The sequence below is a fragment of the Thermobia domestica genome, chromosome 3, assembly GCF_964235325.1.
Source record: "Thermobia domestica chromosome 3, izTheDome1.hap1.1, whole genome shotgun sequence".
Classification (NCBI taxonomy): domain Eukaryota; kingdom Metazoa; phylum Arthropoda; class Insecta; order Zygentoma; family Lepismatidae; genus Thermobia; species Thermobia domestica.
In genome coordinates this window covers 78,118,293-78,131,441 of record NC_137456.1, presented here as the reverse complement: position 1 = coordinate 78,131,441, position 13,149 = coordinate 78,118,293, and the positions used below count along the sequence as shown (strand labels likewise).

Genomic DNA, 13,149 nt, shown 5'->3' with positions numbered 1-13,149 from the left:
AGCATATACCCACTTGTTTTGAATGAGTTTATATACCAAGTTTCATATCAATAACATGTCTCTAACCTTAACCTTATGGCCATGTTCTTTTAACAACAATCCCCCATTCTTTTTCTTCCCGCTTTTTTCTTATCTTGGACAGGAAATTGAAAAAAAAAACTTGAAACAAGACTATAATTATTTTAAATAAAAAGTTTATAAACCAAATTTCATGCCTCTAACCTTAACAGATTTCAAGATATGATCATCTTGTAATGACAACTGTAGCCCCACCCTTTTTCTTCTCGCATTTGTTTACTTCTAGGTCAAATATCAAAAAACACTGAAAGACATGTCTAATTATTTTAAATGAGAAGTTCAAATACCGAATTAATAGATTCTGAGATATGGACATCTCATTATAATAATCGTAATTGCCATCCCTGTTTCCTCCCCATTCCTTTTTATTCCCTTCTAAATCAAAAATCAAAAAACGCTGAAACAAGTATTTGATATTTTAAATGAGAAGTCCATATAACGAATTTCGTGTCTCTAACCTTCAGACATTCCAAGACACGTATGGCCATTTTAAGATAATAATTGCCAGCCTTCTTCCTCCTCCCCCTACCCCGTCGAATTTCCAAAAATTCTTCCTTAGTGAGGACTTACATCACAAATTCTATGCTCTGCCCAAATTTCAAATTTCTAGCTTAAATGGTTTGGCCTAGGTGTTGATCAATCAATCAGCCAGTCATTACTTTTTTCTTTTATACAGAGAGAGAGATAGAAATTCATTTTGAAAAAAGCAAGTGACATTTAAACAGGAAGAGATCAGTAAAATCACGCAATTAATATCCCAATTCATTCATTCCACAGAAAAAATAATAATTCTTCATAATGAATCAGTCAGATAAAAGATTAAGACTCTGTAGGTTTTCAACGCCGTTAAGTTATAATTACATGCTAAGAATCACTCAGATATATAATGATTAATAAAAATGATAGCACAAAATCCTTGAGTATTGGTAGACAGTATCGTACGCTGTCATATAATTATTGGGGATATGTTCTAATCTCTTCTCTATGGAAGTCAGTAAAAGAAAATATACTTAGTCTCTAATTTTATTCACACAGAATGAATTATTAGGATATACAAAAAAGATGAAAGAACATTAACAAAATATAAATTCTGGTCATCAAACTGATTTCGCAAGGAGACCTAACTCTCTTTGCTCAGAGTCTTTTTCAGCTAAGTTTTACAAATAGGAAATGATCTTACATGAGTGTGTGGAGTCCTCTACCCACATGGCTGATCAACTTATTATCGCTGCCTCCGTTCCACCCCATTCGCCAGCCTGGATCCTCCTTATATTCCCAACTTTATCACGCTTTAAACAATTAAGAGGTCTTGCTTATTTGTTAATCTTGTCCCTTAGGCCAAGGTATTCTAACAAAAACATTTTAATAGTTCTTCTTAAAATTCACTTAAGCACAGATTATCTTATCCTTTTTTTTTTCTTCAAAAAATCTGTTTCCCAACACAATAAGAGGGAGTTTCTCATAGTAACAGAAGCTACATCGAAATTTGAATTTATAGCTCACTTTTTATTTCCTTCAAGTTTTCATTTTCCTTGATTGCATTGGAATTAATTACCTGTTCATAATTATGAACAAATATTTAAAGAAAAATAAAACAAAAAAAGAAATGAAATTTTCAGTTCTTACTTTCATTGCTTATACAATGTAGGCTAACGATTACGGCACCTGTATGATTAATGGAAGTGAATAATTATGATGATGACAAAATTGATGGAATGTAAAGGTGGGAGGAAATGGAAAAATCTTCGAGAAAACACACGGGCACGATATTGTCCATCACAAACTCATATGGCCTGATTTCAAAGCAGGTACCCCTCATACCAGAGATAAACACCTTCCATTACAATAGGCAGTTTAAATGTGTACTTCTTTACATGTTCCTTTTTCAGTAAATTTACAATGAAGAGATTAATTCCTATAGAGTTTGTTTGACCTACGAGTACAGAAAATAGGCCTACAGTTACACTTCTCTGATACAGGTTACCCAAAGCTGTACTCACATTCGTTTCTTCTTTTCAAACTTATTATCTATGGTGAGGAATGTACTTTCCCTGCAGACTGCAAATGTATGATCCGTACTTATTCAGGGCCAAAACTTAAGATATCAACCTCTTCATTATAATCTAAGAGATTCTGAATTAGTTATCGAATTTTTTTATGTCTGGAGGAGAGGAAGAGAAATCATCTATCGCCCTTTGCCCAAGCAGCCCAGAACACTACAGCCTGCCTATTTCAGATGTGCCCTCGGAAAATATGTGAACCATACTTCGGCTCCATCCCCGTCCCCTCTGACGGAGGAACCCCCCTCTTTTGCATAGGGAAAAGAAGTGAATGACCTCAGCTGTGTTGCCAAGTTGTCATTCAGCCGTTTGGTCTTGACAAAGGAAGATCGTAGGCTACTTAAAATGGCTAACGAGACAAAGCACAGCGAAGTCCGTGAAATAATTCATTGTGGCAACGCTTCCGCATCTAACAATTGAAAGATCTCGGTCACAACAACTTGTTCCTCCTCTTTCGAGAGAGGTACGGGAAAACACACATCGACAGCAGCACCAGCAGGGGCACAGTTGAAATAGAAAGGGCTCTAAAAAAGGGGGAATGGTAGGAAAGACAAGTTTTCTTTCGGGGAAAGAGGTAACTTCAATGCACTAGTGCATAAATGCTGTTACATATCATGGAATATGATTTTACTTAGTGACCTACGTAGAAACGAAAGCATTTAACATGCATCGAACAATTAGCACAGTTCTAAAAACTTCTGAGGATTGAAAACTCGTTATAATATGAATTCGTAATTCTATCAAGTGTTTCCATAAATATCCTGAGGACAAAGCCATCTCGACCCCCCCCCAAAAAAAAAAAACATTCTGACAGGATGGTCAGCAGCTTGACTCAAACCTGGATGGAATCTCTATGTAACAAAATGAGAATATCAACTGTCAACATAGGATTTATGTACTAAACGAAGAGTTTCATGTTTCATACGCACTGTCTTGGATCTAATTTGCCTCCCAAGTAAGAAGTCGTCATTGTTATCTCTCCACAATTAGCATGACTAGTACGTAAAACGATATTTCGGGTCAAGTGAATAGTGAACTGTATCTTGTAAATGGAATTTTTTCTCCATATCAGTAACGTATCTTATGCGTACATCTCAAGTGACTGATAAAATTTATATATTTCTTTGTCACGTGAATAATGAGCTACCGAGTAATTGATCCGCCCACATGTACTGTGATCTCTTACTCTCTTGATTTCTTATCAAAATGAACAGCTTGGAAAGAAAGAAAAAAAAACGTGATTCATGCTTCCGTATGTAGAAAACTGTCACGTTGTTTGTTACTGCTCAATGCAGTGTAAATATATTGTGCTATCTCAAGCAGGAGAAGCCAGTAATATTAATAATATCCGATTTTCTGTTAATATGAGCAAATTATACTAGGGATGGCCTTTTTCGAAAAATCTGTTTTTCGATTTTCGGAAATTTCAGTTTTCGTTTTTTCGTTTTTCGTTTTTCGCTTTTTCGAAAAAATTTTCGTTTTTAGTTTTTTCGAAAAAAATTTCGTTTTTCGTTTTCCGAAAAAAATTTCGTTTTTCGTTTTCGAAAAAGCCATTTTTCGAAAAAGTATTTTTCGAAAAAATGGGGCCATCCCTAAATCATTAGTGATAGAGTGACTCAGTGGTAGAGTGCTTGTCTCTAGGGTGTGAGATCCCTGGTTCGATCCACGGCCAAGTTAGTTTGTGGTGGACCACACCGTATCCGTAGGTTATCTAGGGATACTCCCGTTTCTTCCCACATTCTCATTCCACCAATTCTTCCCATCATCCGTCTCCTTTAGCCTCAAGGGCATAATTGTGGGGGACGTTAAACTGAGATATTTCAATTCATTTTCATTTCATTTTATAATATGCAACAGCATATTAGTACGTTTTGAACATGTATTTCGAAGTATTGAACACACTTTGAAAATCCAGAGGAGCAACTTCCCCCTCTCCTTGCCCTATGCTACCGTCGGCTATGTACGAGGGTAAGTTATCAAACACAGATTTCGAGAAAATCTTGAAACAATATTTTTATGTTACTAAGAAATATGTTTTTCGTTGCCAATAATGATAATAACTGATAGTTCTTATTCTACTGCAATAGTTTATAGCCTATATACTATTATGAGGTTGAACATAACTGATAGTTTTTATTCTGCTGGAATAGTTTTATTTATTTATTTATTTATGTACTGTTATGTAGAAAAAGAACTACTAACTAGGAGATTATATTTATTGTTGTGTCTTCTCTTAACCCCTTTCTGCATGTTTTTTTTTTCTTTTAGCGAAAAAAAAATAATCAGTATTGGAAATCCTCATATGGGAACTTGAAAAATGAATTAAAACTTGAATTTTAGATTTTTCACTTAATTCCGACGAGAAATAAGTAAGTGCCATATACGACACACAATTCACAAAGAACGTGCCGGATGACACCAAAATCTCTTATTCGTACACGTCAATATCTCACACAGCAGACAAAACAGTCATTTGATGCATTTGATGAATCGCAAAAAAGCTAAAGTGAAAATAGGGTATGTACCATATATGGCACGACATGTGGTAAGGGGTTAATAGCACACACACTAGTTGTTAATTTGAGTACGTAAAATATAATGTAACACACACACACGAAATTAATCTTACAATGCAATCATTATTTTCATCATCATGATCATAGTATCCTCTGTCTCACCACTGGCAGGTATGCAGTTTTGATGCATAATTCTTCAACTAACTTCCTCGTCTTAACATGAGAGCTATCCTCTTTAATACTGACCATGAATCATCATCTTCTTCCATTCTTTCTTTTTCTTTTCTCCAGACCTTTCTTTCATCACTTTTCTTAGACAATAGTGTCTTTTCTACACAACACCCTAACAATTACGGTTGAATTTTTCGTTTTGCATTCCGCTATATTACTTCTTTTTTAAAAAATGAGAAACTTTCAGGACGGTTTTTACATGATCTGGGTTTTAGAGAGGCTTTGTCGAAAAGAATAAACCTTACCAAATTTCAAAATTTGATTAATTTCAAACTTTAATCACAGTCACCTTCTTAAAATTGCAATGGACACGCATGTCTTTTGTATCAAATGAAGGGATAGGTTTCTTGACCATTAAACTGATGTATCACAAAACGACTATATTGCTTCACAGATATTGGTAATTCGAGAAGCAGATTCTTAAAATAAATAAAAATAGTAATAAAAATAAAATAAAATAAAATAAAATAAAGGACTAAGTAAAATCACGTCGACTGTACAATTGTAAGTGTTAAAAGTGCACGAAAATATAATATTATTTAAAAACTAAAATAAATAGTAATGGAAAAGAAATATCACCGTTGCAAAATTCCACACTAGACCCAAGCCAAGGAGTCTACTCGGAAGTCCAGTCCTTCCACCTACAAACATTTAGGATAATAAACAAGTTTTAAAATTGACTCAGACATGAACTTAATTATTGTTGAGTTATATACTTCTCTAAACCTTAACTAAAGAATGCAAGTGGACCAGCCAGCAGCCAGAATGGTAGAAAAATCTACATTAACTGTAATAATAGAAAACGTCCATTGTTCATTTAGAAACATTCAAAAACTATAGCTAATCAGGAAGCCTTTTTCTACAAACGCTTATATCTTTTATTTGTTTGGTTAACTTTTAGCGTTCTTTTTAAGCAATCAAGGTCGTAGACCTACAGTTTAAGACGGAATCCGAACCGCCATACTGCGTTCTATGCTCATCCACCGGACGCGGGATCACGTACAACAAAGGAACGCTAGTCATCAGACCAACATGAAGGGTATTTATAACTTACTTAAATATTACAAACCGTATTCTTGTTGATCACTGTTATCATGTAAAATTTGGAAACGAGTAGTTCAGCTGTTTTCATAAGTTAAAAAAAGAAAAAAAGAAAAAAGAAAATAAAGAAACAAAGCTTAAGCTTAGGGCCCCACGCTCTTGGAGACCCCAAAAATTTAAAGAAAAAACTCTAATGTGATTTCCAAATAACAAGAAAAAGCAAATAAGATAAAATACACATACAACAACGGTGTTTTGTATTGTTATGTACTAGGCTTTTATGAAGCAAGTAATAGGGCTCTATTTCTTAGCCCCACTTGTAATGAGAACTCTGTTATCCAGCCCCGCTTATAATGGAGCCCCCGTTTCCCAGCCCTGCTTGTAATGGGCCCTTTATTCCATTTAGATATCCATTAAGTCCATAAATTAGCATATAGCATATATTCAAACCTTAAAAAGGCGAAATTTTGTTACTGAAAAAAAAAAAAAAAAGCTTGACGTATAAAAGGTCCCCAAAGCTTGATGTATAAGGGGCTACTTTCGATAGCTTAGAGTCCCATGAAACTTAAATCCAGCACTGGTAAAACCAAAGAAGTATCGAAGTGGTCACATTTACACCTTTGATAACGATCAGCTCAACGATGTTGTAAGTCTTTCAGTAAATTTAGTTGCGTGTCAGAGATATTAATAATTATTTTAATACTTATTCTTATATATATATATATATATATATATATATATATATATATATATATATATATATATATATATATATATATATATATATATATATATATCTTGTACTTCTCGAATTATTGTAAATTCTAATTAAAGAATGACACCACGACTGCCAGTAATTCCTTGTAATTTTATTTGAAAATTGCAATTTTAGGAAATTAATAAAAGTTGTATATATCAACATAATAGATAATTCTTCTATTCATTTTTCTTAGCGGAAAACAACTAAAGATACGAAGAACAGAAGACTACGTCCACAGAATTATGCTTAAATTTAACAACTTTCAAGTTTCAGCTGGGAAGTGTTTCTTGTCATCGTCAATTTCGCATAAGTTAGTAGGCCTAGTGCTTAAAACAGGCTATGTATTGTCAATACTCAGTAAGCATACAGTAAATGTTCAATAACTAGCGAAGCGTTAAAAAAGATAGCATTATCACATTTATTTTAATTTTGAAAGAAGTTATTGTGGAATAAGTAATTTCTGAAATACAAATCTTCTTGTCCATTGTTTTTTTTTTTTGCTGAAAAGTTAAACACATGATATATCGTACGAGCTCAACTCAAGTCATCCAATGTAGATCAAACTTGGCATGGCGATAAACCTTGATTTGGGTTACAGAGTTATGGGTCATCTAATATGAGATGTGCATGTGGTAAAATTTTCGGAAAAAAAATTTAATTAAGATTGGCTTTTAAAAAATCAATGATGGATGGCTTCATGCACAATTGGAAAAGTTATATCAGTATTTATTTAAAAATATTTTTCTTAATAGAAGAGCAAGGGGGCACGGTAGTTCAGTGGTAGAGTGCTTACCTCTAATGTGTGTGATCCCTGGTTCGATTGCCGGCCAAGTAACTTCGTGATGGACAACATCACGTCCGTGGCTTTTTCTCGGAGAACTCCCGTTTCTAGTGATAAGCGCAAGAGTCTTGGTCTTGCATTTTGTGCAAGAGTCTTGCATGCAAGACCAAGACCAAGACCAAGACCAAGACTAAGACTCTTGCTCAATACTTGAATCTTAAGTATTGACTAAGACCGGCAATACTTGAATTTTTTTATAGAATGTAAAAAGGGAGAAGAAAAATCATTCATTCACTTGAATTTTTCTTGGCTTCAGTAAAAGTGCCGCTGGAGTGAATGTGTTCCCAGTAGTTTATGAAATCCGTGTGAGTCGATCTGCCCCTGTAACATATAACTACAGTTTGTCGTTTTCTGAATCGGTTGTTCGAGTTCTCTGTAGTTATTATCCGTTTCCAAGCCACACCTTGTGTCATTTTGTGTCATATGAGCATTTTTGGTGCACAAACACCGTTGTGTGGGTTTTCTCGGGGTTTCCCGTTTCCTCCTACTATCTTCATTCCACCATTTCAGTCATTTCTCATCATCACTCTCTGCCTTAGCCCCGTGCATAATCATAGGACATTAAACTAGATGTTTCATTTCATTTCAAAACACATTAGTAGTGTTCTTCTTCCAAAACTAAAGAGAAATATAGTATTGAACATCGGTAATTCCGTACACCATAGGTGACTACTACATGAGTATGGTCTTGGCTCCGAGGCTCAAGCATCCGTTGGAAATTTTTAATGTATACTTATAAGATTATTATCGAAATAACACTTTCATGACATTGACAAAAATTTAGTGCATGTGACCGCAAGTTTGATTTCCTGGCCGAATGCCGAATGTTGATTAATTGTTTATCAATATAACTTTTAGCCTCCTTAGGTATACGGCACATGGAGAATTGAGCGATATAACATTATACAACAATAAATAATCCATATTCACAAGTAAGAGTGATTTTGTACAGTTATTTCAAATAACTTGCAGTTATTTTGTATTTGTAATATGGATCAAAAGTATTTATATAATTCGAGTTTACACAAAACAGTAGACACTCACATTATTCTAAAATATTAAAAGGTTTGATTATAACAATTATTACTTAAATTTTTCTCTCTCTTTTTGGCCAATATTGCTAAACATATCATCATCATCGCTATTCTGCCATGATTGCTGCCATTAGGTCACTTGCTGCAACTGAGAAGCTTGGATGTACGGTGGCCCTCAGCTAGTATCTTCATCTTAACTTAGGAATTTTCTGTTTTAATACCTTCCTTCAACTACAGTCTCCTCCGCCCCCTCCCTCTCTTTCCTTCCACCATACCATCTAGCACGTCCCTCATAATACAGTTCCCCCTCAGCCAAGATCCTAACCGATTCTTCTTTCTTCTCTTAATTACATCTAAAATTCTTCTTTCCTGCCCTACTGCTACTATTTCTAACATCTCATTCGTTTTCCATTCAACCCAGCTAATTCTCTCTTTTTTTCCTGCATGCACACGTTTCGAATGCCTCCAATTTTTTTTTTTTTTCATCCTTTTTGCGTAATATCCATGTTTCTGCTCCATAGAATACGTATTGGAATCAGTAAAACAAAATCTCAATATTTAATTGGAAGTTTGTTCAATACAAAGATTAGCTAATCGTGGTTGAAAAGAAAAAAATATCTAACGCATTTAGAGTATAAAAATAATTTTTCAATTCATGGTATTTCAGTAATCTGTGCCCTCTTGATTTTCTTTCATGCGTCTCAGGGGTAGCCTCTCTAGTTTTGGGAACCAGTGGAGTATTGTATCTGTTAATAATAATAATAATAATAATAATAATAATAATAATAATAATAATAATAATAATAATAATAATAATAATAATAATAATAATAATAATAATAATAATAAAGATATTACGGAACGCTGTGATTTATCTTACAAGTAGTGAAGCATGGGCACCATTAAAAAAATAATGGTCATTGCTTATGTTGTACACTATCATCACACTTACACGAAAGTAAACTACTGTATATTACATTTAGAAACATACATTGTATTTCCGTTACTATTGACGCATTGTAGAATTTATTATCATTTATATCCAGAATAAAATTTACTTATGAAAAGCAAGAATATAAGCAAGACTTGCTAGACTCTTGCAAGCAAGATCAATACCAAGACTGGGTGTGCAACACCAAGACCAAGACCAAGACCAAGGGTTCTAGTGCAAGACCAAGACCGAGACCATCCAAGTCTTGGTCTTGGTCTTGCATTTGCTCATCACTACCCGTTTCATTCCGCATTCTCATTCCACCAATTCTTCTACCACTTGGGTTAATCATCCGTCCCCTTTAGCCGAAGGGGCATAATCACGGGACGTTAAACTGAAATATTTCACTTTAGAGAAATCGAAAATATGAAAAGCTGTAAGGAATTAGAATTTAATATCTGTTAGTTTTTTATGTAAACTCTACAGTTCTTAAATACAGTAAATAAATAGTCTATTCTAACGGATTATATTTTATATATACTCCACAGTACCTAAATTAATAAATAAATAAGTAAATAATATATTCTAACGGAATACAGTTTTTCTTATAACAATACCTGATCATATATACAGTATATATATATATTCATAAACATGTTACGTAATTACACTGTACAATACAGATTTTTGACAAGCAAACTACAACTGTAATACACCCTTCAACACGGAAAAAATCTTCATCACACGTTAATATACATACTTTTTCAGGAACTTTTAAAGAAACAGTAAATAATTTTGGCCAGGTAAGGAATTATATTTGCATCGACGAACTAAGATAGCAATATACCAGTTGATGTAACCAATATCAATATTTATATATTGTTACATTTAATAAAGAACAATGCTATTGTGTAACAAGCAGAATATTTCGAACGTTTTCTTGAGATTCTTATATATATAGTGGCGAATCCAGGATATGATCAAGGAAGGGGCTAAACCATATTTTACCCTTTTATCCAGTGTAAAGCAGGATTGAAGTCCATTTTATCCAGTGTATATCTTAGCGTCAAAGGGGGCTATAGCCCCTATAGCCCCCTTGGATCCGCCACTGTATATATATATATCCTGTAAACACCATGTGCTAGTTTTTTTTTTTTTTTTTTTCGTCTGTAATCTTGTATTCTACTTACTTTTCGTTTGAAAACATTTCTCCCAGAATTAGGAATTTCATGCTGTTGTTTTAAGACAATATCTGTTTACTAGGAAAAAAACAGCGTTTTCTGGTCTTGACTTTTTCTCTTCCATGCAGAAACGAATTCCCTCAACATTTCTTTTCCAACGCAGTTGCTTAGACAGAGTAAGAATAAAATGCATCCATGGAAAGAAAGAAATCGGTCACAGATTGTTTGAGTCATGAACAATGTTTCCCAACCATCCGAACTTCAGATAGCAGATTTTCTCTGAACTTATTTATCCCCTAGTCCAGAACTTCGCATCAATCGCCTCTGTAAACAATCTGTATCGATTGATACATATTGATGCATAACAAAATTAAGTGATACAACTTGTAGTTTGACGTATTCTGAATGAATATACAAGATAACAGAAACATATACAAGTTAGAATTGAGAAGGAAAATGTGATAGAATTGAGGAGGAAAATGTGAATAAACTATTATGTCGTTATTTTAACAGAAAGTTTTGCAATACGGAATATACTTTCTATTACATCTTTCTATTACACTTACGTTCGTGCAAAAACTTTCTAAAGCTTTTAAATCATTTTTCATGTATCTTTCGTAATGTTCTGATTCCTGCTGCGCATACTACGATACCACTGCACATAAAATATTTCGCGAATCACTTTCACAATGAACATAATAAGTTGTTATTCTTCCTAAAGGTTTATTTCGTTTCTTTGCGTTTATTATCTGTTCATATCTTTACTAAAAATACCACCTAGATGCTTAGTGTTGCCCATGGGACACGGTTTTCTAGTCTCGTCTCGATTTTTTCCTCAAATTCTTATCTTGTTTTGATTCTTGAGGAATCTTTTTTCGTCTCGTCTTGCTTTTCGAAGAATTCTTTCTCGTCTAATCTGATTTTTAAAGAATCCTTTCTTGTCTTGTCTTGATTCTCGAAAAATCTCTTCTCGTCTCGTCCTGTCCTGATTCTCGAAAAATCCTTTCTTGTCTCGTCTTGATTCTGGAAGAATCTCTTCTCATTTTGTTTTGATTCTCGAAGAATCCTTTCTCGTCTCGTCTTGATTCTCGAGGAATCGTTTCTCATCTTGTCTTGATTGTCGAAAAATCCTTTCTCGTTTCGTCTTGATTCTCAAAGAATCCTTTTTAGTCTTGTTTTGATTTTCAAAGAATCATTTTTCGTCTTGTCTTGATTCTCGAAAAATCCTCTCTCGTCTCGCATTGTCTTTATTCTCGAAAAATCCGTTCTCGTCTCGTCTTGTCTTGATTCTCGAAGAATCCTTTCTCGTCTCTCTTGATACTCAAAGAAAGTTTTTTTCGTTTTTCGTCTTGATTCTCGAAGAATTCTTTCTCGTCTAATCTGATTTTCAAAGAATCCTTTCTTGTCTTGTCTTGATTCTCGAAAAATCTCTTCTCGTCTCGTCTTGTCCTGATTCTCGAAAAATCCTTTCTTGTCTCATCTTGTCCTGATTCTGGAAGAATCTCTTCTCGTTTTGTTTCGATTCTCGAAGAATCCTTTCTCGTCTCGTCTTGATTCTCGAGGAATCGTTTCTCGTCTTGTCTTGATTGTCGAAAAATCCTTTCTCGCTCAAAGAATCCTTTTTCGTCTTGTTTTGATTTTCAAAGAAACCTTTCTTGTCCTGTCTTGATTCTCGAAAAATCCTCTCTCGTCTCGCATTGTCTTTATTCTCGAAAAATCCCTTCTCGTCTCGTCCTGTCCTGATTCTCGAAAAATCCTTTCTTGTCTCATCTTGTCTTGATTCTGGAAGAATCTCTTCTCGTTTTGTTTTGATTCTCGAAGAGTCCTGTCTCGTCTCGTCTCGGTTGTCGATGAATCCTTTATAGTCTGGTCTCGATTTTGGAAGAATTCTGTCTCATCTCGATTCTCGAAAAATCCTTTCTCATCTCGTCTCGATTCATAAAGAATTGTGTGTCGTCTTGTCTCGATTCTCAGAAAGTTTTCGTCGTCTCATTTCATTTCGTAAATTTTTGTACCAAATTTATGTCCTGATTTTCTTCTTCATTTAATCTAGAAATTATACGAATTATTTCACGTCCAGAAAAGTCGTAATACTATAACAACATTTAGACCATATTTATTATCGGAATATATTGTGTAATGACTTGCGTATTTTTGAACGTTGATAAATGCTCTTCATTGTGTTCGCACGAACGCTTTATCAATTTACGCTATGAATCTTGAAACACTAAACTAGTGTTTCAGGTCTAAGGTTTGAGTTGAACTAGTGTTGTCCACGAGACTCGAGAAATTTCTCGTCACGTCTGAAAAACAGGACAAGAGTTTTAATGTTTCTCGTCTTCTCTAAAACTTGAAAATGTATTTCTCGTCGCGTGGGTAACACTGTAGGTACTGGAAACCAGTAACCTGTTACGCTCTGTTCTGACTTCTATAGATGATGCAGTTCTTCCTTTTCAAAAGATCAATGGTTTAGTCT

At 34.2% G+C, this 13,149-nt stretch overlaps 1 protein-coding gene across 4 annotated transcripts in view; it reads right to left on the bottom strand.

Moving 5' to 3' along the window:
• Window positions 1-13,149, bottom strand: part of LOC145680535 (putative inorganic phosphate cotransporter) — a 156,749-nt gene that overhangs the window by 44,539 nt on the left and 99,061 nt on the right. The window contains exon 1 of one of the 4 annotated variants that reach the window (XM_081751150.1): window positions 1,259-1,319. The exons of the other annotated variants lie outside the window; for them this stretch is intronic. Coding sequence (XP_081607276.1) covers window positions 1,259-1,286 — 28 coding nt within the window. The 5' untranslated portion in view covers window positions 1,287-1,319. Of the gene's footprint in view, window positions 1-1,258; window positions 1,320-13,149 lie in introns of those variants that run through there. 4 annotated transcript variants of the gene reach the window in all.